The 27,350-nt window shown below is 45.9% G+C and overlaps 2 protein-coding genes and 1 long non-coding RNA gene across 8 annotated transcripts in view; 1 reads left to right on the top strand and 2 right to left on the bottom strand.

The window, feature by feature from the left end:
• The window catches only part of LOC6526501, a 43,881-nt gene extending 23,017 nt beyond the window's left edge, over nucleotides 1-20,864 (top strand). For 4 of the 5 annotated variants that reach the window (XM_039370518.2, XM_039370519.2, XM_039370520.2 and 1 more), the window contains exons 3-8: nucleotides 11,890-12,326; nucleotides 12,508-12,585; nucleotides 13,368-13,500; nucleotides 17,049-17,373; nucleotides 17,457-17,554; nucleotides 19,584-20,864. In XM_039370518.2, coding sequence (XP_039226452.1) covers nucleotides 11,890-12,326; nucleotides 12,508-12,585; nucleotides 13,368-13,500; nucleotides 17,049-17,373; nucleotides 17,457-17,554; nucleotides 19,584-19,741 — 1,229 coding nt within the window. In that variant the 3' untranslated portion in view covers nucleotides 19,742-20,864. The remainder of the gene's footprint in view (nucleotides 1-11,889; nucleotides 12,327-12,507; nucleotides 12,586-13,367; nucleotides 13,501-17,048; nucleotides 17,374-17,456; nucleotides 17,555-19,583) is intronic. The other variant, XR_005560081.2, reaches the window with a different exon arrangement.
• On the bottom strand, nucleotides 983-2,931 carry LOC120320564. 2 transcript variants are annotated; one of them, XR_005560082.1, is made up of 2 exons: nucleotides 2,703-2,931; nucleotides 983-2,640 (listed from the first exon to the last, which is right to left on the bottom strand). It is a non-coding gene; the product is annotated as an uncharacterized LOC120320564 (long non-coding RNA). The 2 variants fall into 2 exon arrangements; XR_005560083.1 differs by having other exon boundaries at nucleotides 983-2,554.
• Nucleotides 20,865-21,061: 197 nt separating the features above from the next.
• On the bottom strand, nucleotides 21,062-25,543 carry LOC6526500 (odorant receptor 22c). The gene is given in 7 exon segments (XM_039370522.1): nucleotides 21,062-21,796; nucleotides 21,799-21,865; nucleotides 21,868-22,023; nucleotides 22,581-22,682; nucleotides 23,981-24,168; nucleotides 24,239-24,429; nucleotides 24,696-25,543. Coding segments are annotated over 7 exon segments (1,317 nt in total). The 5' UTR covers nucleotides 25,226-25,543; the 3' UTR covers nucleotides 21,062-21,713.
• Between the last annotated feature and the right edge of the window lie 1,807 nt (nucleotides 25,544-27,350).

The following is a 27,350-nucleotide window of genomic DNA, read 5'->3' as shown; positions in this document are numbered from 1 at the left end:
CGGAATTTCATTAGAGCCGCCGGAGCGGCGAAATCAAAATTTAATTTATGCTGACATTGAAGTGTCTGTGGGGCAATTAAATCGACAGCGGGGCGTGGCAGCCGCCTCCACTGCCGCTGCCTTTGTGTTGATTAAGTACCGCCGAGCAATATTTTAGCATAATGATGTCCTGGCACGCAGCCTGCGCCTCCTCCATTTGGGTTTTTTGCACTGCCTGCTCCTTCGGCAAGCCTTTCACTTGAGCCCCTCCATCGGGCCAAAGGATTCGGACCGCCTTTGATGGCTGATAGCGGGATAGCCTGATGGGCTGATGGGCTGATGATGGCTGCGCCTGATTAGCCGCCCGATTAGCCTTTGTGTGTCCCGGGATTTACGACAGCTAAGCAAATTTTTATTCGAGTTTCTGGACTAATTTGTTGATGGCCTCCTTGATGAACCGCCAAGCATTTTGGATTGCACCTAATCCAGTTAGCAGAAAGGGACTACGGCTTACACGCTTATGTTTAATGGCCGGAAATATGTTACGGGCCATCCAAAAATATATAAATTGATATACTTTATCTCAAGGAGGGGAGTAGTGTCCCACTCTGGGGATTACGCATTCTTAGATGCAATTTGTCTCTGCTATCAAAAATATATTTGGGCAAGGAGTAGTTGCTGAAAATATCCTTCGATCCTTGAAGCGCAAAGTTTCCTCAGTTTTTTGTTAGCTTAAAGTTGTATTCGGCGACTAAGTAGCAAAAGATGATTTTACGCAGCTAGAGATACTTTGAAGACAGATCCGCTACTTTTACTGTTCAGTGGCTTAAAGTACTTTCCGTTTTCTTAAACTACTTTTCAGTTGCTGCATTCTGTAGTAACTTTTTAAAAGCTGCAATTCGGTTGCTGGATACTCGCTGGCATTTAAGTAGATACTTTTGCGCGGGTCAAGATACTTTTGTATCTGAAGCTGGTGAACGAGTTTAAAGAGTTTGGGAGTTGCTGAGGTTTGGATTCACTTTTTATTAACAGTTCGAAAAAGGAAACCGAATTACTTATTATCTCTCCTGCCTTTTCTCATCTTCTGTCTCAATCTCATCCTTCCAACTTTTCCTTTTTAAGGACACACCACTTTCAGTGCCTTTCATGTCATTTCCGTACTAATCGCATAAAGAATTTCACTCTTCAAAAGGAAACCCTAAACAGCTTCGGAGTTGGTTTTAGTGTGGAATGATTTTCCTGTCTATTTTGCATTCATTTACGATTCTCGTTTATCCCATCTGGTGGACACTCGATGGTTTTTGGAGCCCGCATCTGGCCGAGTACGATTTGAAATGGTAGTGAAAGTCCAAGCTGTAATTAGGCTCCACAGCTGATTGGACACGCCCCACGCCCAACGCCCTACGCCCACTTTTAAATCGGCCATTCTACTAATTAAGTGCGAATGATGCTCCACTCATGGAATGACGATTCCCCAATCCTGCCCACTTCTCCACAGGGACGTGGCGTTGACAATGCGGCATCGTTTACTGATTTTTCAATTGTCCCCAGCCGTCGGCAGGGAAAATCCTTTGTGGCATTACGAAATGGCAGTGAAAGGAGTGAGATTAGGAGTGGGAGTTGAAGTAGGAGTGGGAATGGGAGGCATACCGATTCATTAGCATTATGCGGCCACCAAAGAATTCCAGGAATCCTTTCGTTCGCCCAGGTCCTGATCCGGTCCAGTCTCGGGTCAAGTTGAATTATTTTAATGATCAAGGATTAGAGTGAGAGAGAGAGAGAGAGGTGAAGGTGTCGCATTAGCATGCATTACATCAGGACACACTCGCACGTCCTGTCAGTCCTGTTCTGTCCTGTTCTGTCCTGTGCTGTCCTGTCTTAGTGCTGGTGTTGGTGTGTGGGTGCGGGCTTGCCCCCCAGAAACTCGGGGGGAAATGAGCATCCTGTAATTACTTTATCCGACATTCGTGTAGGATTTCCACTATTTTCGGCTGGCTTGACATAATAGCAGACATATTCGGGGGACAAGGTGACCAACAGAAGAGGGGGGGAAATGATGGAGATGGGCGTAATTGTAGCCAACGCCCGCCCACACAATTAGACGCCTTGCACATTCTCCAAAGCGACATAAATCATAATTACTGGCTCCACCTTCCCCACACCCTGTCCTTGCCCCGCTGCTCCCCTCTCTGGTTGGGTGGTGCAAAGGGGTGGTGGGGGGTGGCTGGGCGGTGCCAAGCGCACTCGAGTGAAGACGTTTATTAGGCGCCATTACCTCGGCATATAAAGTGCTTTTGGAGGCACTGCGTCCTCGCTCTCGGCTGCCTCCTCCGAATCCGACTGGAGCGAGTGTGTTCTGCTGGACCACTACAATTGATTGCACTGTGGTTATGGGTCGGGTAATTTGTTGGTGCCGTTTCGGTTTGCTTCCTGTCAACGATTCCCTGGACTTCTCTTTCTCCATTCTTCCATTTCTCAGCTTCTCCAATTCTCCTATTCTCTTATGCTCTGGGTCCCTTTGGCGAAAAGTTTCCCCTTGCTTTGGAAATGCACCTGATGACAAAGTTCCTGGCCACTATTGAAAAATAGTTGGGAAACGGAAGTTACTAACTGCCTTATGTAAGTGGCGATTAATAACAATTCAACGTTGGTTTTGTACAACTAAAATTATATATATTTAATTTATGGATGATTTAATATAACTAAATATTTTGTATGCTTACAAGAGGCTAATCAGTAAGTCCAAAAACCATCTACTAAATTACTATTACACCAATTTGTAAAACTGACAGCTTAAATCCATAATAATAAAACGAAACTGCTTTCAACTTTATTTTTACTTGAGTGAATTGTATGTAATATATTGTTATAAAAAAAACGTTATATAAATTGCCCAAAATGTAAAAGTTGTGGACTCTTTTATCGAGTTTCCAACTGAAGTTTATGACACAGCAAATTCGATGCCATTGAAGGGAATTGTTATGTTCGACTCGAACTTGCCGCCTACTTTCTGTACTTTATTATTGTTTATTTTGGCCTTTCACTCGTAGCTTTTAGGGGCTCCATTGGCCAGTCGCAAATGAAAATTTAAGAGGCGTTCATTATTTATTTAGCCGCCTGCTGTTTTTTCACTGTCATCGATTTACGGCTCTGTCAGCCTGTTTTTCACCCAGTCCTTAGCATTTAGATGCATAATTAATAGATATTAATTTGTGAAAATGAAATATTCGCGGCTTTTCGGCTGCTGTCCGTCCGCTTAGTGGTTTTAATTTTTGCGATACTTATCACCGCTTTTGGTATTAACCAAAATCCAATTAGACATACGAAGCACCGACCTCTGAAAATAGTTGCATTGTTGAGGTCGATCGGGTCAATTGAATTCATTAGACTCATCACATGGGGTAATTAGCCCGTGTTTGGGCCATAACACATAACGGATTCAATTAGCCTGCACAATGGGTAGGAATCATCAAAGAAAATAGTTGCAAGCGTAGATGAAAATTTGTAGCCTACTTAACAGGGCTGCTTTGGCCCGAAGCAAGTACTAACTATGTGTGTGTGTACATGCTGGCGTTATTTAATTAATTCAAAGCCCGTTTAGATTTTCGAAAGTTTATTATCTATTCGCCACCCCTTGCCATTACATAAGTTATTATTGGGGTGATTTGCAGGCTGGGGGAAGCATCGAAACTTGTCTAATTGTTGCAAAAAGGCAAACAGTGGGGAATTTCCCACACTTTTCCTGGGGTGGGAAAAATGCTTGCATAGGTGTAGGGAATAATTAGTTTCCAATTAAAGACCGCTAAGTCTCAAACCATCAGGCATTCCAACCGCTGATCAAAGCTAAGCTCTCGAACTAGGGTTCATGACAGGACTCAGGAATGGGAAGGCAGGACTTGCGGCTCCGCCACTTGTTGTCTTTGTCCTCCTGTTTGTGTTGTGACAAGTAAAAACCCGCAAAGTGTGTTTGTTTACCTTGCCAAAGCCATGGCAGTGGCCCCAAGCCAGCGGGAAAAACAATGAGAGCAGCCGGAACTCTTTAAAAGAAAAGTTAGCATCGCTGCTTTGCCATTCAAATTACCCCTTGATCATTTATAATGCACAGCCACAAAGTGTGTTGCAAACAGGTCCTGCAGAGCGGAAAAACTCCGAGATTTTCACAACAAAATTGAAGAAATTGCTATGTCTGTTTTAAAGGTTATGAGAAGTGTAATAAAAACTCCCTTTGCTTCTCTATAAATTCAGCCTCACACTTAAATTTGCTTTTTATTGATCAACTTAGATTCATAATTGATTGAATTAATAGTAGGCAAGTTTTCAGTTCAAGCTCTGTATTTTCTCCGGGTGTACCCTCCACTCAGTCCTATTCTGCTCCTGTCTTTTCTTCTGTGGCCCGTGTTTACATCATTTGCAATTCCCAGTCGGCCAAGCTGAAGCAGTCTGGCTTGGACTGTCGGGGTCTGAGAACCTGGCTCTTAGAGCACAAAACTAGGTTTCAGGTTAATTAAATTTTATTCTAGTTGCCGTCCAGCCGGAAGAGGCGGTGGCCAGGCCGCAGATCCCGCACAGAAAGGCCCTTTCAACTGGCCAGTGGTTGGGTGGTTCGGCGGCAGAAGCCGGGGAGCAACCACAACAAACGTTTGTTTCCAGGTGGGCCACACTGGGCGTATACGTGATGCAGAAGGGGCGCAACCCTAAAGCCCAGTTACAATTGTGTGTGTGTGTGTGTAATATACTTTATGCCACTCGTTCTAAAATTCATGATGAGCTCCTTATTATTGCTTTGTACTCGAACTTTTTCACAAGAGCCAAAGTTTTCTATTTGCCGCCGTTGTTGCTTGTTTTGTATTGTTTCAAGCCGAAAGGTGGTGGCAGCAATTGAGTCGGTTTTGTTATTATTTTTTTTTTCCAGCTCTCTCGCAAAAGTTTTCAAAATGCAATCGATCCGAGTTGAGCCAGCAGTTGGTGGCGCGGGGAAAGGAACCTCAAGCGGAAGGGGATGCAGATCATATCCGGTTGAGAGTTGTGAGTCATTACCCCAACAATACCCAACTTTACATTGCCTGGCTGCCGCTCATAAATCCAACGACCTTTTGATTAAAATTCCATGTAGGGGAATCCACTCACTTACGCTTTAATGTATGCATTCGAGTGCCCTCTCACATCTCCTAGTTCGTATCGAAAAATGACTTCAGTTTCTGCGTACAATGTGCTGTCACATAATATATTCAATTATCCAGAGAAAAAAGGGTTGCACTTGCCAAATTACAAGGAGCTCAAAGGGCGCCAGGATGCAGGACGCTGGGCTGGCAGGACGAGGACGAGGACGAGGAAACAATCATCCATCAGCGGACGCAGGATAATGCAATTGAGCAGCAGCAGCTGTCTGCCTGGACACGCCCCCACTTCACACGCCGCCCCTCGAGCCGCCCACGTCCTTGGGCACATCCTTGAAGAGCTGAGCAAAGCACAAGATAACGGAGCCCAACTGACACAATGATGAAAGTGTGACAATGTAAATAGTCACATACACACACACTACCGCACTTGCCGTGCGGAAGGAGATAAAGAAAGGGTCAGAAAAGGGGGCGGCGTGGGTGTGGCAGGACGTGGCAGGACGTGCGTGGCTTAGCACAACATTTCCGCTTTCGTTTTCCATCTGTTCGAGCATCAAATTCTTTGCTCCTCCTTTTGGCGTGCAATTTTCCATTGGAAAACGAAGCAAGCACTTGATGCATGTCTCTTTCACTGTGTGCCTGCACTGCGAGAAACGGGGAGAGAGTTTTAGCTGGCTTATAAACTGTAACCTAGCTACAATATCAAAGTTTATATGAACTAGCATATAAGGGGGTGTGTGGAAGTGTGAGCAATGTGCTGCAAGCCTCCAAGTCGGGCAATTTCCTTAATCAAAACGAGTTAATCATGATTACTGCTTGGCATTTTTCTCACTGTACTCCCGTCCCTGTGTGGATATGTGCGTGGGCGAAATTGAAGCATTACATTGTCGACTGCTGATGGCATACTCCTGCTCCTGCTTCTGCTTCTGCTCCTGCTCCATCTCCAGGTCCTGCTGCTTCGATTCTCCTGACACCTTTCACGCTCCAAGGAAGAGAGGGCAAGGGCAGCAAGGACCTGCCCTGAACCTAATCCTGGCCTGCAGCTCTGGCAGCAGCCAGGAGCTGCCAGGTTGCAGGTCCTGGTTTTAGTCCTGCCTTCGCATCCTGACTGCTGGCTGCTGGCCTCATTTGCAGCTTTCGAGTTGCCGCACCGTTTCACGTTAGCTTGTTATGCTTTTATGGCGACCCTTGTACTTTTTCCATTATGCCGGCAAGTGTTGTTCCTCCTGCTCCCCTCAAACCTCGACCTCCAACCTCCAATCCCACCCCCTTCTGCAGCATCCTTTCGCTCAACCCTTTGCTGTTGTTGTCCTTCGGCTTTTATTGCATGTTTTATGGAAATTTTCAAACATTAGACGCACTCTGCACATCAAACGCATTTAACGCATTTCAGGTCTTCCACTCTAGAACTGCTTTTGCCCCACCTCACCCACTTCCTTCCCCCTTGGATGTGCTTACCCTTTCCGCCCACTGGGCCACCCGTGTTTGTGTGTCCTTCGTGTATGCTGTCAGCCAATTTAGATGGCCCAAAACGCACCTGGGCAAGTTATGTGCATGGCTCAATCTCTATGACTGCACTGGCAGAAAAAATGTGAGCGGGAAATGTAATTCTAAATGTATTGCTTGTGAAACTAGTTGCACACAACCAAGTGGAATTTGTAGATTTGCTAAAATGATCTATATATAAAATAAAATCGAGATAGCTGCATGTATTATTATTATTTTCTTTCTGTTTACCAATAGCTCCGCTTTCCACTCCCATTAAATCTCGAATCTCCTGCCCCCACATCACTGTGCATTTTGGCTCTTCGAACATGGAACACAAACTGCTAATTTGGCTTGATGTATTGCTCCAGAGACATCCATCAGCAGCTGGAGCTGCACAGCTCGCCTCCTGGACATCTGTCCCCCGATTCCCGATCTCCAATACAATGAAGCCACTGGGCCTAAAACCAGAATTGATTATGTGAAATTTGTCTGACGTTGCGCTAGTGTGTGCCAGTGTGCGTTTCTGCTTTCGATGAGTGTATGTGTGGGCCACAAAAATGTTTGGAGCTGTCTTTCTGAAATCGATTCTTCGGGGAACTATTTGTTTCGAGTTTCGTTTGCATGCGGAATGGAAATGGACAGGAGATAACCGAGTTGCAGATATGATTCTGTGCGGATCGGATGAGTTTTGAGTACAGAAGCTGGCTCATGATTATTCAAGCCAACGGCACTGGTCGACTTCTGAAAGAGATTTTGAGTACTCAGTACTCTTAAGGTTCATAAAATCATACAAGTAATACATAAACTATTATGAATTATTCTTCATATTCCTCGAGTTTTAAATGTGCGTGCCATCAAACTAAAATGGCGCCAATTAAGTGGAATTTAAAAAACATACATTTAATTGGCAGACAATACGCATTTGTGCGTTCATGTGTTGCAGCGAATGAATAAAAGGTTTCGAGCGCAAAACCCGGTTATTAACAGCAGTTAATCTTCTCACCTGGCTCAACCCGAATAAATGCATTAAATAAGTTCAGCTGAGTGGCGAGTTAATCGACTGCTTTTTTCGGGGCAAATGTAACCGTCAAATTGCATCAATTAAGCCACATTGCACAATGCCTGTTTGTTGGCAGCGTTGTTGCAGAAAGCAGAAACCCTTTTGGCTGAAATATTATCGCTGGTCGGGTTGATTCAATCAATCCGCTGCTCCAAATGCTATTAATTTTGTGGGGCTGAAACGGGAGGAGAGGTGCTCGAAAAGTCGGCTATAAATTCATTTATAACTTTGATACGGGAAAAGCCAAATGACCGGCCACACAATGTTTGTCCGAGTCAAATCCACTTTCACTTGACACATAAATTGAGTTAAAAGGAAAATGCCAAATTGAATTTTATTTACGTTGAACATTCACGCTCGATTTCACAAACGAAACAAATCCGCTCGATGGCAGTCGGCAAATAAACAGAAAATCAAAGAAATCAAAAAAAAAAAATGGAAGGAAAAACCGAATCTGGGCAGTGAAAAATACCCCACACACGTGTGTGGGTTTTAGTGAGGCGGGTGAGGAGATCCTTAAAGTCAGCAAAATGAAATTTACATGAGGTCCTCGGATGGAGTCGCATCTCATTGTTATGCCAAGACATTGTCGTCATCAAATTATGGGCATGTAAAAATAGTTGCCATCCTCGGCCATATTGTTCGGCATTATGTAAATCTCTTTGGCGCAGATCCTTCTTCCTCAGCACTGCGATGAACACGCCTTTAATTGCAGAACAGAGGGCGCGGCAGCGGGTCCTTTATGAGCGACATTACACGAGTGTTAACGATGACAATGAGCAGGCCAGGATGTGAGGTCCTGCCACGTGAGTCCTGCGGAACGTGAGCCGCGCCGCCGAGTCCCGAACTCATTATGATTCGTCTGGTGTTTTGCTATTTTTATAGACACTTGCCACTCCGCTGGGACTCCTAAGGCCTTAGGACTCAGGACACAAGACTCACTGCTTAGAGCAACCGGCTGAGGCACTTCATAAATAATAAGATTTCTGGGCGGGCAGCAGATGAATCCGGGCATGGCGTTTATTGAACCCCGTCCAAATCTCTTGACATTTGCGCCGTCTTCTCGGTGGGAAATTTCCGTTCTGCCTGCGACTGTCAGCCGCATTTTCATACACTCATACTCATATCCGTAACCGGAAAATTCTACATGCTTATGCGGCGCTAAGCCAGACAGAGTCTGACAAATCCATGGGTAGTTTTCAATTGCCTGCCATTTCAATTTATTTGCTTGTTTTTCCCACCCCTCTCTGCTCCAGCACTTGGCATTAGGCGTCATTTTCTTTTTTTTGTTTGGCGACGGCACTCGAGGCTTTAAATAGAACATGCTGTCAGCAGGGGGATACAAATAGTGTTCTGAAAAGGGTTCGTCGGGGGATTCTTCGGGCTTAAAATAGTAGACATTTTATATAATTTATGCCGCTCCAATATGTACTACAAGCAAACACATCATGCCAAGCAATATGATGGAACTACAAAGCTTTTGAAACCTTTAAAGAGTAGCTTTAAAATCAGTACTCTAGTTTTCCTTATTTTAGTTACCACTGAGGTTTAACCAGCCGCGACTAAGTTTAGTGGCAGCTTTAATTGCGTTAACTGGCTGCACTTAAACGTTGTCTGTATCCCCAGACAGCTGACAACGCGAAGCCGAAGCCAGCTACTACATACTAGATGCTGCAGTGGAAAGGATTGCGGGAACAGCCCGTGCACATCCAAATGCTTGGCAGGATGCAGATCCGCCTCCTGTCCGCTGGCTCGCTCCTTTTGTGCGCCGCGCTTGTCTAGAATTTTGCTGTTATTTTTGTCATTTTAAGTGCTTTGCCAAATGCACACGAATCGCTGCAGGCGCCGCACGAATATACGAATATATGCGAATATTTCGCCGAAACACTTGTGGCAGCTGTGTATGTGAGTTTTTGGCCAGCAAAGGAGTGAGTGGCGGGTTGCGGGTGGTGGAGTGGGGTTCAGGTCCTGGCCCGGGGCTGAGGAGTGGATTGTGGGGCAGGGGGGCGTGCCGCGACCTACAGCAAACATTGGCCAAAAACACAAAACGCGGCGACCAACTTTTAGCCGCCTTTGGCTGCAGTGCGAAATCAGTTTTGGGGTTTGACGAGGGGTTACCCCCTAGCAGCCCCTCCGTCGGGAGTAGGCCCGAAAAAAAAAGAATTTGGTAAAGGAAATACTCGAAAAAGCTTTGCGGCTTAGTGGAAAAAGTAGCCGGAAAACCCACAAAACAACAGAGCTGCCACCGCTCCTTTATTTGTTTAAATTTGTTTAGAAAGTTTCGCAGTATTTTTTTTCAAGCGGTTGGCAATCGGAATGGCCTGGAAAATGGCATGCCAATGATGAAGTTATTGATGGTGATGATGGAAAATCGCTTTCACAGCTGCTGCCACCGCAGCTGGCGTTGAAAACGGCTGGGAATTTCCCTGCAGCTCAACGTTCAACGTCGACTTTCCCTTTGAGCATTTGGCTGGAAAAATTCCTTTCGCGGCCGCAGGAAAATCACTCATTCGCAGCGTTGCGAGACGCACACATTTAGCTTTTTCTTTTTTTCGGTAAGAGTGTGTGTGTTTTTTGCGCTTTACCCGCATTCTTGCCGGCGACAAACAATAAAATACAAATTTGCTACTTTACTTTACAGGAGCGCATAAAGAAAGAAACAGCAAACGGAAAGCATTTCCATGACCTCATGTGGTGAACCCAGACGACGCACAGTCGGCATCCGTGGGAAAGGGGGGAGGGGGGGAGCAGTACCCTTAAGTAGGTCGCAACAAAATAAAAAGTTTGTTTGCCAGAGCTCTCCGCTCGAGAATCGCATAAAACATGGGTTCGACGGCGGCCCCCGAATACCAGGATACCCTGCAGTAGAAGGTTGCGGCCAGGCCGAAGGACGAAGGACGAGACCGGATGATCCCAGGAATTGACTGGAAATTATGTGACAATAGCAACAGGATTAAAGCAGCTGCAGCTGCTGCTGCTGAGGCAGTGCTCAAAAATCTCCCCACACATTTTATGGCAATGTGCGTGAATGAAAGAAACCATTTTACGGCAGTGCTGCGCTGTAAATGGATGCGAAAGATACAGGAAACTTTAAGATATGCATTTCCCAGATAGCTAGCTACATGCTCAACAAGCAATGAGTATTCCATGGGAGAATAAAAACTGTATGCGATAACTTCACATTAGTTGATCCCCAAGTTGTTGTAGTCGAAAATCCCCTGGCAGGGCAGAAAAAATTCTATTTCAACTTTATTGCCAACTTCAAACTCAATCCAATATCCCCAATTTCCCGCCGCTCAGCTGGGCATTTTCCCGGTGCCCCCTCCCCCTACCCCTCACCCGCCACTCGTCTACATCGAATTCCCTGTTGATTTGAATTTAAAAGTAATTTTTTATATTCCGCTTTTTTTGCTGCTTTACTTGTGCAGTTGGCATATTTGCAAATATTTGCTGTCGCTGCTGTCGAGACAACGTGGCGGATGCTTAATATTTCGTTTTGACTTTATTTGTTGCTTGTTGCATATTATTTCCCCCATTTCAGTTGTTCCGTTTATTGTTTTGGCGCGCACAAATTGAATTTGTCACTTTGGCTCTGTGTGTGGATTCTGTGGATTCGCTTAAATTGTCGCCGAGCAAAACGGCAAACGGGCAGCTGAATTGATATGCAAAATATTTGTGCACATATGCAGTGGCGGATAAAAATGCGAAGCGCTAATAAATTAAATGCAAATTGTGCGCGGCCCGCACTTTTAAGCCAAAACGGAATTTATTTGCTTAAATTGTGCGAGTGGCGGGCGGAAAGCAAGGATGAAAGTGAATTGAATTGAATTGAAGTTACTTTGTGGTCGGTCGGTCGGTTGCTCCTGCGGGGCGAAGCAAAAAGTTGTGGCCAAAGTGGTTACAAATCAAATCAAAAGACCCGGCAAGATGAATGGGTGAAGGGAGGGGCGGTGGGGCAGCGGGGAAGTCGACCGAGTTATAAATTCATTTGGCCAACAAGGAGATGGAGAGAAACAGCCTTACACAGTAGCAAAAAAAGGCGTATTTAAATGGCGAAAATACAAACAGAAAGAGGCAGTTGGTATTATTCTTTCCAAAATGTATGCAGTAAAAGTATATCTTTAATATCACAGTATTTTCCTTCCTATCAGCAAGTGATGCATCACTTTTTTTCTTAGTGTGCCTCATCCTTTTCCTGCTTCTCAGTTGCCTGCTCACCGCCCCCTTTCCTTTGTCTTCTTGCAGGACTCGCTGCGGCGGCCGCCTCCACTGGGCATCCGGATGACTCCGTTGATGGGCCAACCCTGTCGACATTCCTGTCATCATCGCCATCGCCGTCGCCCTCAGCAGCATCAGCATCAGCATCCGCATCATTCCCATCTCCATCTCCATCTTCAGCCAGTTTTTCATCGTTTGCGGTGGCGCACGGGCCACAAACGGAAGCCACGAATCACACTTTCAAGAGTTTAGCCTTCCTGGACGCGTCCTTTGGCTCCGATCTGTTTGCCCAGACGGACGCGGAGAGGGAGCGCAGTGGCGGAGCGGATGCGGAGTCGCAGGATGCGGACACTTCGCAGTCGCTGCCAATTTTCGACTTTGGCATGCCGCGCAACATCACCGGACGCACTGGCCACACGGAGGCCATAATTAAATGCCGTGTGGACAGTTTGCATGATAAATCGGTGAGTTCTGGAATTCCCCATTCCCATGCCCATTTCCATTCCCCTCAGGTCCTGCGGGAGCGCAAAGTGATGAAGATGCGTGCCAAGGACATCGAGTATATCATATGGATGTGCACTCGTTAATCAATTTTTGTCTCTCCCCTTCGCCTTTCGTTTCGTTTCGTTTCGTTTCGCTCAACAGGTATCCTGGATACGGAAACGTGATCTGCATATCCTGACTGTAGGCACGGCCACCTACACCTCGGACAAGCGATTCCAGGTGGGTCCATGTCGCGCCAATTCTCCATTCGCTGGCTAATTGAATGCGATGCTTAACTCGACTCTCAAAGTCAGCTGACACAGTGGCTTACTGGGGATACTATTTGATGTTGACTTAAGGTGGAGGGGGAAAAGGATACTCTGAAGGACTTTCAGCGCTCAACGAATTTTCTTTTCGACAGAGCTGTGCAGAAAGTGATATCCGCACATGTCGTTTTTGATTCGAAGCACATATATATTTGAGCACGAACATTAAGTTACCATCTGTCAGTTTTAGTTTACGTAAAGCTTACCGGTAAAGGTATTTCCAAAGGACTAGGGGAGCTGCCCAGATCCACCCACAGATTAGCTGGCAACACAACAAATCCCGATAAACTTTCCACCCGACATCAGCCACAATGTAAAAGTTAACTCCGGCTCTCAGGGGAATTATGGCCATAGGGCCACTTTCATTATGCATGCATAAACGATATTTCACTGGCTAATCCAACTCATAACTCAGAACAAGTACCCTGCACATTGTTCTTTTTTGCCAGTGTGCTGCAGTTGCAAAACGAGTAGTAAACAAACAAGCATTCAATTGCATAATTGCTTAATTTTCATGAAAAAATGCCAGAACCGATTGCATGGAAACACACACATTTGCAGCCTGGCCAATTTTTGCCTGAAAAGCGAATAATTATTCCGCCGAGACTGGCAGCTGGAATTGAATTGAAGCGAACTGAAATCTGTAAACTGCAAACTGTGTGTGACTAAACTGATATTGTGTCCTGGTCCTGGCAGGTGACTGAATCGAAGGACTCCCGGGAGTGGACGCTGCACGTGAAGTCGCCGCTGGCCAAGGACAGCGGCATCTACGAGTGCCAGGTGAACACGGAGCCCAAGATGTCCATGGCCTTTCAGCTGAACATCATCGGTGAGTGGGCATTTAAATGAATTTCGTTTTATTGCAATGATTATTTTGAATGTGATTTGCTGTGGCCCGACTGTTTTGTTTACCTTGTCGCCGGCGGGCTTATTAAAAATGTTAATTCACTTGTCGGGCGGCAGCTCCTCGCAATTATGATTATTTCATCGCATCCAAAGGGGCACCGGTTTCCGTTTCGTTTCGTTTCGTTTCGTTTGGATCGAGCGCCTCTAGGCATACATTTTTAATTTCGCATTTCGGCCCATAAATAAATAAACAAATAAAAAGCGAGGTCGAGCTCCTGCCACTCCTGTTCCTGCTCCTGCTCCTGCTGCTGCTGCTCCTGGTTTTTGGCCCCCGGGAGCTCATGGATCGCATGGAGCTTATATGTCGCCGTAGTCGACGAGTTAATTAGCATGTCAACCCGGCGGGATTTCGAGCACCGATTGGAAATGTATTCGCCGTTTTAATGAGCCATGCATAATGCGTGTGTCCGCATATAATTAGCAGGCAGTGTGTCACCAGTCCCGGTTTCCTGTTCCTGTTCACCCATCGCAAACAATGTCTATTGTGTGCATTAGTTACTCCGAAATCTACCGTGGATGATTAATTGATGATGTCCTGATTGCGAAACGACCTCATGGGTTTCTGGTTGCAGGCAAGTGGATTCTTAATCACTTGATTTATATGCCACACTTTGTCGTGTCACCTGGAAATTCCATTTCCATAGCTAGCTCTTTTGCTAAATTGTAATCTAAAAAAACACAATTACCTACACAAAATGTGATTGCTGCCATTCGCCGATTGCCTCATTGTAACGGCGTTAATTCGCAATCTCAATCCGTTTAAAAAACAATCAATTTGCATATTGATTTTAATGGCAGTGTAAGACACTTTCGGGCTTAAGGCGTCGCCATTAAGATGGCAATTGTTGGCTCTTTAAATCATCGGCTCTTTGGGGCGACAAGTGGATGAAAAGAGTGTCCAAAGTGGAGGGAGTGTGGAGGTTTGTGATAAAGGACAACTCGGATGAGAGCTGCTGACAGGTCCTGTCGGCATCTGCTGTCAGCCACTTATGCAAATCAGTCGGCAATGCCTTTTTAAGTTTCCGATTATGCACTTGGGCGCAATGCATTTTTGTCCGTCCGCTTGTCACAGCAAACTCCTCCTTTCCTGATTTCCTGCTCCGACGCTTACAAACGAATTTCCGATTACATTTTCTTCATGGCCGTATGCATTTTAATTTACGTTAATGAAACAATTTCCCAAGGAGCATGACAGCACTGGACACTGGACACTGGACACTGGTCGGTGGACACTCCGCGCTGGCCACTGCTGACAGCAAACTGGCAAACTGGCTGCGTCCTTAATAACATTATCGGCATACGTGTCGTATGAGTGACTTTCGCAAGGCGCTTAACTCTTTGCTCCTGTGTCGCCTTCATTTTCCATATCCTGCTCCAGCTCCACATCCTGCCCAAGCTTCTGCTCCAGCTCCTGCTCCTGCTGCTGTTTCTGTTTGTGGAGCTCCTTGCCTCGTTGTTGCGGTGCATTGCATTTAATTAATGTCATTATGTAAATTTATGCGTCCCACCCAAACGATTTTATTTTCCCTCAACGTTTCACAGTTTTTCTCATTTTTTTTTTCATTTTTTTTTCGGAAACGAGATTTATGCCTGATATAAATTCTGCCCTGGGCGTAACGTCCACCACGGGGCTGCGTAAAATATCCAATATAAATATGCATAAAGTATGCCCTAAGATGACAATTTAAAAGGTGGTATTTATGCACGCATAATTTAAGAAAAATATATACCCGCCATATTTCAACTGCAATTAGCAGTGTAATTGATTGTTTAATCCTTTGAATGCATAACGCATAAGATTTAACATTTCTGCGAGGACTTAAAAAAGCGTACTTTCCTTTGATTATTATTTCAATGGGTTTTTCGTGTGCAAAATGCACTATTTCCACTGCATTTCAAAATTGTGTGCAAGGATTGCCGCAGTTTCCAATTCATTTAGTTTAAAGCATACTTCTCTGCGCATTTTCATATCCCATCAACATTTTCACAGAATTTAATACGCCTTTCGCCTTGATTCCATTTCTATTTTCGTGCTCGTCTAAGTGGTAATTACAGCCATTTGACCTTAGAGAAAGCCCACTTTTGGCCCGCTTTCTGCTCTATTTTTGCTGTTGTTGTTGCTGGCAGGTCGCAGTGCATTTTATTTTCATGAAATATTTAAATTAAAAAACTTCATGCGCCGCCACACAAAATGCACGCAGAACTTTAGCGACAGCTGCTGAAAAATGAAGGAAAAATGAAAATCTGAAATGAAATGAAAGAAAAAAAAAAAAACATTCGGTTGGGGCAAAATTGTTGCTGCAGCTGCCTGTCGCCGTCTCTTTTCGCATTTGCCCTCTCCCTTCCTCCGCCGGGTGTTAATTGCCTTTAACGCAGTGACACTGCACAAACACACTCGCAAAGGGGGCGTGGCCGAGGGTGGCGGAGGCAGATACAAATACACACGCACTTAATGGCGCAATGGGATTTTTTAACTCACACTTGGCACATATGCCACAGACGCAAACAAACAGCTGGAAAAGCCACTGAGAATGGGAGTGAGCCGTGGAATGAAGCCAGATCTCCGGCAGACACTTTAACCCCCTCTTACCCCCTCTTACCGCCCCTCTCACCGCCCCTCCCCGTCGGGAAACCCCTGAGCATCCTGCCACCCATGTAATCATCATCATATGCACTTTTATGAGCTGCTCCGCACGTCGCGGTGGTCACAGTGGGTCAAAAGTTGAGGCTTGTTTTATCCCAAGCTTAAAAATAATGGGGATTTTATTTAAATTATATTATATAGTAAAGTTATTATATTAAGTTATAAAGCTTGTGTAACTATCACTTATAAGTGCCACAAGATTTTAGCTAAGTTAGCCTTTTATGCCACACGTTACTGAGTTGAAACTCAAATTGATATTTTAATTTTAATAAAACGATATGTAACTAAAATCCGATTAAATTCAAGACCGTTTTAAAATACCCTTTAATTTGTAAATCCAATCCCACTGTGCGGAGACAGAGTTTTTATTTCATTTCGGCCACGCATGTCTCCCGTTTTTGGGTATATTTTTTAATTATTATTATTTGCACAGTCCAATGCATAATAAATATTATTATTAACCCAGTTTCGCAGGAGCACCGAGTGCGACTTTCCACATGGGTGTGAGTCTGTGTGTGTGTGTGAGTGTGGCAACCACACACACATACGCACACTCACACGCTGCCATATAAGTTTATTTACGTGTCTGGTGTGATTTTCCCACCTACGGCCCACTTCAGCCTCCCCTTTTCGTGGGCTTACTTAAATTTAGTGCAATTGAAAAGTTATTCCATAAAGTTTTATGATTAAAAGTTTTTACGTTCATTCAGTTGGTTGCGAATTCGTTTTACGAGCGATTGCCCCAAATTGATTTCGGTTTCCCACCTACGATGCATGTTTTCAATTCGTTTGTGGCTTGTTCTTTTTTTTTTTTTTTTGTGTTCCAGAAATCTCCCCGGATGCCAAGGCGGTCATCAGTGGGCCACCCGATCTGCACTTCAAGGCGGGCAGTGCCATCATCCTCAACTGCCTGGTGCAGCAGCCGTCGGTGAAGGACATTGGACCGATTTACTGGTATCGCGGCGAGCACATGATCACACCCTTCGATGCGGATGATGGACAGCCGGAGCTTCCGGCTGGCAGGAGCGAACATCCCACAGGGATACCCGAGGACACGTCCCTGAATGACATAATGAGCGAGGTGGACCTGCAGATGGAGTTCGCCACACGCATCGCCATGGAATCGCAGCTGGGCGATACCCTCAAGTCCAGGTGGGTGCACCTCTACCCCCTCCCCCTTTCCCCCCCCGTTTCCTAATTGAGTTGTACTCAGTGCGCTGCTTAATCCTCCGCAGGCTCCGCATCTCGAATGCCCAGACCACGGACACCGGCAACTACACGTGTCAGCCAACGACGGCCAGCAGCGCCAGTGTCCTGGTCCATGTGATTAATGGTGAGTGCTGGGAATGAGTAAGCGAGTGTGGCCTACACTGAGAACAATGACTAGCTGCACAGGAAGTGGTAATACTTACTTTTTGCATATAAACTGGGATTAGGCTTCGATTCCAGACCCCAAGGCCAAAGGATTCGCTACGTAAAACCATTTTGTTTTGGTAGTACAACGAACCTGTTTTCTTTGAGTGCACCAAAGCCTCTGACTGTCGTCTCAGGTGCCGGCCAGGTCGGCATAAGCCTATCCGTTACACTGTCAGCCAGAAGTTGGTGTACCGAAAGGAGAAGCCAACTCCCAAAAGCCAACTATCATTTAGTAGCACAGCCCTTCACTTGGCAGACGGGTGAATAATTTTATGGCCAGCACTGTGGCCAACGCCATTCATATTCCAGCAGACACGGCCTAAAAACTAAAACTTTTCGCCTCCATCACTCCACCATCACTCCATCATTTGGAGGACTGTTTGCTCGGGAGTCTTTTGGAGCTGGCATACTTGGCGTATGAGTAATGCGACTGGAGGAGCACAACTCGGTGACTTGGCTTTGCATATTTTACACATAAATTAGACGGGAATTAAGACATTTTAAGCTGCGAAATGAGGGGCATAAACTTGACGCGTCTTTTGTCCGGCAATTTCCACTGTTTTTTTACGACCTTTTATGGCAGGACATTCGCAGCAAATTGAAGGCCGCTCGCCCAGTAATTTCGCTCGTAGTCTTAGTTTTTATGCAGCATCAAATGTTAAGCGAAATGTCCAGCACTTAAGTTGTTAAGTTGTTTATTCAAATGAAATTGTTGTACGGACAGGCATTTACATTTTAAAGAGCCGCCATCCGCTTCATCCTCCTTTGCAGCGCAGTCGTAATAAATATGATTAAATGTCAGAAGTAAGTTGCAAAAAGGCACTTAATCATGCCCCACATGTGGCACAAAGGCCGCGAGTTGGGTTCGGATTGGATTGGATGGTATGGGATGGCCATGGGAGTCCAGATAGCAAACAAGCTGTAGAAGAGGAGGTACTGCCACTGTGAGTGTGATTATGATTGTGACTGTAGCGGTGACTGTAACTGTGACTGTAACTGTGACGGCCTGCATAAATACTGATAATAAATCAAAGGCAATAAAATTTTAAGAAAAATGATAAGGACAAAGTGCTGGTCTAGGCGGTGCAAAGGCGACCAGGGAGATGCTCTACCGGGAGTTTGGCAGAGTGCGCAATATACTAAGTAAGTCAAACTAAGGCAAAGTGATGCCTTAATTTTTTAGGATTTAAGCCACTAGGGAAAGTTTAGATATAGTATTTGAAAAGGCAGCACATTTGGGGCTGACAAAAAATGATTTAGCCGAAATGGCATTCCAATTTCGTGTCTTATTTATGGCACAACCCCCTAGATACCCTGCCCCTTGCAGAGCATATTCCACCCATTATTCATTGCTCACATCCCGACGCGTTGGGTCCTTAAAAATCAGTGCCAGGATGGTGGGCGGATGGCGGGCGAACGTATCCTTTGTGACGAGTCAAAACAAAGCATTGACAAATGATGCGCCTGGAATAACATTTGCTCGGGCGGGAAAGGCCGCAGAAATATTGCGTATACGCAGACACACATATGTCATTTATCTAGTGAGGAACAAACAACCATTCTGCCCCTGCTCCACTTACCCATTTACTCATTTCACAGTCACTGCCAGAGCTGCATGGTGGGAAATCAGTGGTAAAGTCAGTTATCCATCTTATATATATGCTATATATGCTATCCAGTGTGAGTGTCTAGCCAAAATTTAAATAAAGAAGCATGTAAAGATGAAATATATATTTTTTAAATATTTTTAGATGCAACAGTATGCTTTTATTAAATATTTTTAGATGTAACAGTATGCTTTTCGCCACATCCATTATTCGCAGAGCAATTGTTCGCTGTGTAGGTCACAATTAAATTAAGTTATTTGCTCGGGCATAGCTTATGGCGCTGTGCCCTCGTCGAAATTTGAATACACATGTTCATTATGCCACTGTTTGTCTCCACAGATGAGAACCCCGCTGCGATGCAGAAGAGCGGGGCGTGTCCTTGCGCCCCCGGTCCGCTCCACCAGCTGCTCCTCCCTCTGCTCCTCCAGCTGCTCCTCCCCCTGCTCCTGCTGCCGGAGTTGTTGTTGCTGCGAGCGGGACCGGCTGCTGGCAACTGAAAGCGCAAGTTGTTAGCACTCTAATTGCAGCTGAACGAGGAAATTATGTTCCATGACGTCGGAATTTTTACTCTGTGTACTGTGCTGAGCTGTGCTGTGCTGTGCTGTTTTTTTTAGGATTCTGGAGGGGAAGTGGGTGGAGGAGGAGGAGGAGGGGCCAGTGCCTGGCAGTGGGTAGGAGGAAAATGGGAAAGGCAAACAAGGCAGGCGCTTTCCCTTTCAGGCGAATGTTTGTTTTCCTTTTAATATTTACATTTCATTGTGCAAAATGAGACACTGAGCCGGGCACGAGAATGCAAAATGCAGAATGTGAAATGCACGAGCCGGAGGAGAAGGGAGATGGGAGAAGGGAGGAGGGTGGAGGGACAAGGCACAAAGGACAAAGGAAGGACGCAGGACATGGGACACAGGAGCAGAAGGACGACACTCTGTAAATACCACAAAGATGCGGCCCCGCTCACAGATATAGTTACAGATACAAAAGTGTGTATTTTATTTCATTACTGCGGCTCTTTTATGAAGGAGCCGCACACGCATCGACTTTATAAACATTTCATGCTGTCTCAACAGAAGCAAAGCTAACCGCAAAAAAGGAAGATAGTATAATAAGGGAGCAGCCACGCCCCCAGTCACACACACACACACAGACACACAAGTAACACCCCAAACACCCACACAAGTAACACCCACTATCCACAAAAGATTGTAATATATATGAACAAAAACTCTCATCTGATCAACTGAAAGCAAAAACCTAATTATAAACACTAACTTGTGCGCAATTTATTTATGGGCAAAATGAAATTTAGTCACGCGGCACTCGCCGTCGAAATGGGAATGAAAATTGAATAAAATTAATGTGAATGCAATATGCGAAAAGTGAAAAGTGAAAGCAAATGCGAATTCCAAATTCCAAATTGCGAATTGCGATGGAAATCAATTGCGGCATGCTCGACTAAGTTTTGTGTTGCACATGCGAGTAAAAGCATGGGTAGGCATGAATTTACTACACGTAAGCCAGTAAGCAGATTTTAGATAATTTATGTGATGATAAAACCAATAAATAAATCAATGGAATGAACTCTTTCAACAATAAACCAAATACGAAACTAAACGTAACGAATCGAATCGAATCGAATTGAATCAAAGCTACGAGTGCGCTTTTCATTCTGGGGGCTGTGGCAAAGTTTTAATGTCTTTCTGAAATGCGGTGAGTACTTAGCAGATGCACAATTTCAGTGAGTTTCCCAACTCAATTAGTTGGCAGTGATGGGAAACAAGTGAAAATCCCTTTGAAGAGCGGATGCCAGCGAACCAAACTCACAGAAATGCAAATGAAGTGGTCGAAGAAAAAAAACCAAATGGCATATAAATTCATAGGGATTTATTCACGTCATTACTTCGGCAAAGTAAATAAGTTACATATATTTATTTGAGCTGCACATAAACAAGTTTATAGACCATTGATTTGTTTTTTTTTTGCAGATGTTCCTATGCTTTAAATAATAAAATTCCTGCACCAACTGCCAGCAGGAATTTGCCAACCATTCGCCATAAGAGTCTCGAATTTCACAAATTATAATTGATATTTGCTGCTGCGGCGGCGGCGAAAAGAATAACGAAATCGTTGTTACAACACACAGCTTGGCAGACCTCAAGATGGCGCCGTAAAAACGCCATTACTGTCTCCGCCGTGGAGCAACCCCATCCAGTGTCCATCCCATTCCCATTCACCAATCTCCCCCATTGCCCCACCGCCGAGCCAATTAAAGCGGCCATAGCCGCAAGTGTTTTTCATTAGTTGGAATCCGCACGCGGAGATCAGCGCAATATTTAAATGAAACAATTACGGCCAGGACAGGCGGCACTTGTTGCTACGCCCACTTTTATTCGCAGGCAATTTGAGGTCCGTTCGGTTGCAGCTCTTAATTTAAACAAACAGCGGAGGACAGCGCCCAATCCGGCATATCAATCATACGCCGCGTGGGCTTACAGGAACGTCTTCAGCAGCGTGATATATGAGCCGGCTGTGCTGAGTATCTGCAATCGAAGGGGGAAGGGGGAACGGAAACAAAAACATAAACATTTATTATCATAATCAACGCATCGCATGCCATTCCATTCCATACAGATCTTAATGCTGGCAGTGAGGGCGTAAAAAACGGCACCGCAATTGTTTTTGCCCGCTGCGAACGCCGCAATATCATTAAAATCACTTTCCTAGTCCTCGCATCGCATTTGTACCACTCAATGTCGTACAGCACGTCCGCCACAGCAGCACTCTGTGGAAAGAGAATCACACTGGTCGGTGGCATTGGCTTGTGGCACGGAATCTGGTGTGGAATCTGCTGTGGTAGCTGATGGGGTAGTTGGTGCTGAATCTGGAGGACACACAGTGCTCCCAATCCCACTTACACTTTGTTGTGTAATTAAAATTTTATCGCAAGTGCAATTTGTGAATGGCACATCATTTTTTATGTTGCTTAATGTTTGGCGTCAAATGGAAATTACGCGAATGGTGAAAAAGTGCACAGAGTATTCCTAAAAGCAGGCAAGTACAAGATGGCAATGGAGAGTAAAGCAATAATTGAATTAAACAAATTTAATAAATATTTATAAAAGTGAGCTATGCTGTTTTTCATTGGAAACTAAACTATTTGATTAAATATGTAAGTTCACTAAATATTCGAATGACATCGCGTGCAGTGACAACTCCTTCGCCAGAGTATCTAAGCCCAAATGAATGATGGAAATAAGAATGGCCTGAGCTCGGGAAAATGGAAAGCGGGAAAGCTGGCAAGTGGGGGGAGTTGGCGGAGTGGTCAGGAGTCATACTCACGCTCTCGCTGACGTGGTTGCCTCCGAAGCAGTAGAGGAATAGCTGCGTTAGGGCCGCGATGATATAGCAGATGTAGGTTAAGCCGCTCAGCGACGACGTGTTCTGCGGAGACGGAAGGCGTCGGTGAATTGCGGGGGGGTGGGTGAAAAGTAGGGGAGAGACGTCATTAATTGAAGCGAAATTGCTGTGGGTGAAAAACTGCAGAGGATTATCTAATACAACTACATATATATATAGCCCCCTTGAAGTACCATAGTTGCGAAAATGAAAAGCATCAGAGAAATGCACTTTGGCAAATGGTCTGCAGTCTGATTGCTTTTCCTCTCGTTTTCCCATTTTCCACTCGCCCGACATTCCCATTGTGGCATTGAAAAAGAATTATGCATCTTATGCATGTCGTCGAGTGCCTAAAACTGTGACAATGCTCGATTTTTTAGGTCCCCAACGGGATTGGCCAACAACAATAAATTGCATTTCCGCCCTTGCTGAATTTATTTTAATTCTTTTCCAGCATTTCATTGAAGGTCGCAAACTTCAATTGGGAGAGAGGCTTATACAGCACTTTACTTTGCTGCTCTTTTCCTACTAATTTCTATTAACCTCGACAATCAGCATGTATTTGCGTTCTTCAATTGATCTTACAAGTTTGCTTTCACAAAAAGTAGCTCCAGAAGAGAAGCAACTTTATATTCATACCTACGTAATATGAAGCACGAGTCAAAACTCGGTCTTATAGGTTTTCCCTTCCTCCTTCCCGGAGAGAGTTAAACAGTGATAATAGATCGCTGGTCGCAGGATCCCCGAGCGATAAACAAGTTTCGAATGGATTACTCAACACCACACCACTTTGGGCCGAAAAAGAAGCAAGGCAGTGGGGCTAAGAAATTGCTGGCAGCATTTATCCCATTGGGGCCAGAAGCCAGGAACCAGGAACCAGGAGCCAGGAGCTCGCCAGTTGCAGCAAACAGCTTATGGGTCTCCGGTGTCCGGGACACCGGAAAACGTGCGAAAGTCGCATTAAAAACTTTTTCGGGAGCGGTAACAATTCATGCGCTTATAAATTGCCACCGGAGAGCCACAGACACACAGCCACAGCCGCAGCTACAAAGCAAACAAACAAATCGGGGAAAAGCGAATCAGAACGGAGCGGCTGGAAAAGCCAGGGAAAAACAGCAAACAGTGAAAACAGGGAAAAACTTTTAAAACAGCCGCCGAATGCAGGCGATGCGATGATCCAGTGGCGCAACAGACTGGCGAAATATAAAAGGGGGCTGCATTGGCATAACTGTTGGCTTCCTTGCCAGCGTTGGCATTTCATAGTTGAGCGATGGCCATGGTCCAGATGCGGTTGACCCCCAGGAGATCCCTCCCAGGAACGCCGCTGAAAGAAAAGGGCTCACCAACATGATGTCCAGGATGGTCGAGCAGAGGACGAAGGCGGCGGACAGGAAATGCATTAAAACGATAACGGTGAACTGGCGTGTTAGGTCCGTGCAGAAATCGATAATCGCATTGTGCCGCTCGACAACTTGGGCCAGTCTGTGCCGCACCTCCGCGTTCATCTGCGCCGTGAACACATCGACTGTATCTGCAAGGGAATAAGCCAAGAAATGCTTTCATTGTCATTGTGCCGCAGAGCCAGAGAGAGCCAGACCCACCGCCATGCAAATCGGCAAATATCCTGCGAATGTCCTGCTGCACCAGCCGGAAGGCACCGCAGATGTAGAGGCACGAGCAGACGAAGAATCCGTCCACGAAGCTGAAGGCGAAAACGGTGCAGGCACCGGAAGCGGTCAACAGCACGTAGGTGAGCGGAAAGAGTCCTGGCTGCACGGCAAACGAGGGCAGTCTGTTCAACAGGAGCTGCGATTAATGGCGGATGGCGTATCTTAAGTGCTTCTGGCTGGGGGCAATTGGAATCATTACTTATGTATCACCCGCCATCAACCAAATTGGTTGAGGAACTTTTCATCTCAACGGCTGCGCTTCGCATACGTAAGCAACTATATTATTACGAGCTCATAAAGTAGCCCAAAGTAATGTTCGATTGGGATTCCAGCCACAAAATCAGCCTGTTACTAGGCCATTTAGAAGACGACAAACTAGCGTACTCACATGATGTTAAAGGGCAGTTCGATGTGACCCGGCAGTTGCATAATCCAGCGGTACAGACCCATAATCAGCGGTTGCAGATTGAAGGCGGCATTGGTCGCCGTGCCAGAACTGAGCAGCAACAGGCTGAGTCTGCTGGCCGTGGTGGCCAGTCCGACCAGCATCCTTTGGGCCTCCGGCCGCCGCGATTGCCACAAGATGACCCTGAGGCGCTGCACCAGCTCCGCCCACCGGCGATTGGAGCGGAAGAAGACCCACAGCTTCAAAACGCAGACGGCCTTCGTGGTTCCGGGGCAGAAGGCCTCCAGTGCCACCACCAGGTTATCCAGGTGGACACAGCCGTAGGACACCTCACCTGCCGCACCCAACAGCACCACCGCGAAGGCGAACACGAAGAGCAGGTGGGCGTGCCAAGGACGACCGCCATCGCCCCCGCTCCTGATCCTCTGCGGCCAGAGGCCGACAATGCGGCCGGAGAAGCGTGGAATCCGGTAAAAGTGGCCGGCAATGGCAGGCTGCCCGCTGTCAGTCATTCCCGGGATGAACTCAAGTGGCCACTATCGATGCTCCTGCCGCAACTCGAGTGGTCAGCTGCTCCGGGCGAGTGTCAGACGCACTGTTGGCCTCCGCCTTTATAGGCACTCGATGGAACTAGTTGCAGGAGTGGCGCCATAATTTGGGCACTGCAAGGAAAGTCTAGTGAAGTAGAATGATTAATTATAAGAGGAAGCCTTATATAAAAGAACCAGGAACTGCTTAATTGTTACTACATATTTATGTAATAATAATAAAGCATTTCTTTAACTTACAAGCACACATTGTGCATCGTGTGTTCGTGGTTTTGTATTAGTTTCCACTTACAACTTAAAACTAATTTCAGTGCAGCGTTGGCAAGTTGTGCCTTTGGCAAAAGTTTTAATTGTTTTTATGCTTACGTCTGCGTTTACACTTCCTGCCGCCCATTCCGCGGACTCCACCCTCCACCCACCACCCACTCCACCCACTTCGCCCATCAGTCAAGGTCCTTCCCACTCACCTGAGTGGCCGCCCCCGCCCGTCCCGCTCTAATTATACAGGACTCAGTTACAGTTGGAATATTCCACTCAGTGCAAACAACTGCCATTGTTTGACATTCAATATTTTGTGTGTGTTGCACAACAAACGACACAAAACGGCAGTAAGACAGTAAGACAGGAAGGCGGGGCATACAAATTTAATTAATTGTTATGCGGCAAAACTTTCAATTTCTTCGGCTACCTCCACTTCCGCTCCTTTGTCTGTTGTGTTGTTTTTAATTGGGGTTTCCGGGGGGGGGGAGAGGGGTAAGTCGCCCCATTTGCCTAAAAGTTGTTAATTGAGGGTTCTTGGCCGAAATGAAAAGCAAACGGAGCACGAATAGAGTTTGACTAAAAATGTTTATCAGCTCCGAAAATCAATTTACATCGTAGGGAAAAATGGAAATTCCACATCAATCGAATTTCGCAAGCAATCTACTGCTTTTAGTTGAATTTAGAAGGCTATCTTTTTCGTATGCTCCATAAACCGACTACGAGACTTTCCATTTGCATGGCCAAGTGAATCTGGCAATACAGTCAGTGCCAATAGTTAACAGACGGCCCCAGACCAACCAATTAAAAGCCTACAAACCCAGCAGGGCACACACACACACACACACACACACTCGGCCATTTGATAGATGGACAATAATTGCATTTTATTTGGGGGCCACAACGAATAATATTTGACTGGCGCAGTGGCTGGCAATGCAGTTGAGCTATTTCATTGAGGTCGTCCCATTAACTTGCGGCTCTCGTTACGGATTTCACTTGCCCAGTGTTTGGAGTCCCCACGCCCATGCCCACGCCCACTCCCTCTCCCACTCCCAATCCCAAATCCATCCATCAGCTGACGGGCAAACATGAGGCCCGTGCCCAAGCCAAATCCGGAGCTAATCCTGTTACAGCAACTGTATCAACGCCTCGCTCTATCATCGATGGCCAGTAAGTAGGCCGTGCCACGCCACCCCCCCCCCCCCACACAAACGGCGCCCCCTTTGGTGCAGTTTATTTTGCCTGTGTCTGTGTGACATATATCAACATGGAGCTGCTGCTTCCCAGGCTATGACTATGGCCATGGCTATGGCTATGGCTATGGCTCCACCTGCATCAGCATATTCAATGTGCGGTCCACACGGCGTATGCGCAACTCGGTGCCGCATAAGCGCACGTCAAGTGTTTGCCTGCGGCCACCTCGACCTACTCCTCCTGCTCCTCCTGCTCCAACCGTGCATCCGTTCATCCGTCCATCTGGCTATCAGTGCTTCCCCACAGCACTTCCTCTGAAGTGCCCTTGTAGCCGCTGGCAGTGCGATTTGCGTTCAAGTGACCATAAAGCATTGCCTCAATGTTTGGGTCATATCTGCCACTGCACCACGAGAAATATTATTTGATTTTCATATAATATTCGGTGGATAAAAGGTGGATACTCACCACTCACTAATTCAAATAGCTGCATCTATACTCCAGTAAAATCCCATCAATTCTGCAATATATTTCCATGTTGGTTATCCACAAAGCCCATGATGTATAGTAATTTTTCCGAGTGATCGAACTCACCCCGATCCGCCCACCCAAGCGATTATGTAATATGCAAATTGAA

The sequence above is a fragment of the Drosophila yakuba genome, chromosome 2L, assembly GCF_016746365.2.
Source record: "Drosophila yakuba strain Tai18E2 chromosome 2L, Prin_Dyak_Tai18E2_2.1, whole genome shotgun sequence".
Lineage (NCBI taxonomy): Eukaryota > Metazoa > Arthropoda > Insecta > Diptera > Drosophilidae > Drosophila > Drosophila yakuba.
The sequence above is the reverse complement of the archived record's forward strand: the minus strand, read 5'-3'. Positions and strand labels throughout refer to the sequence as shown.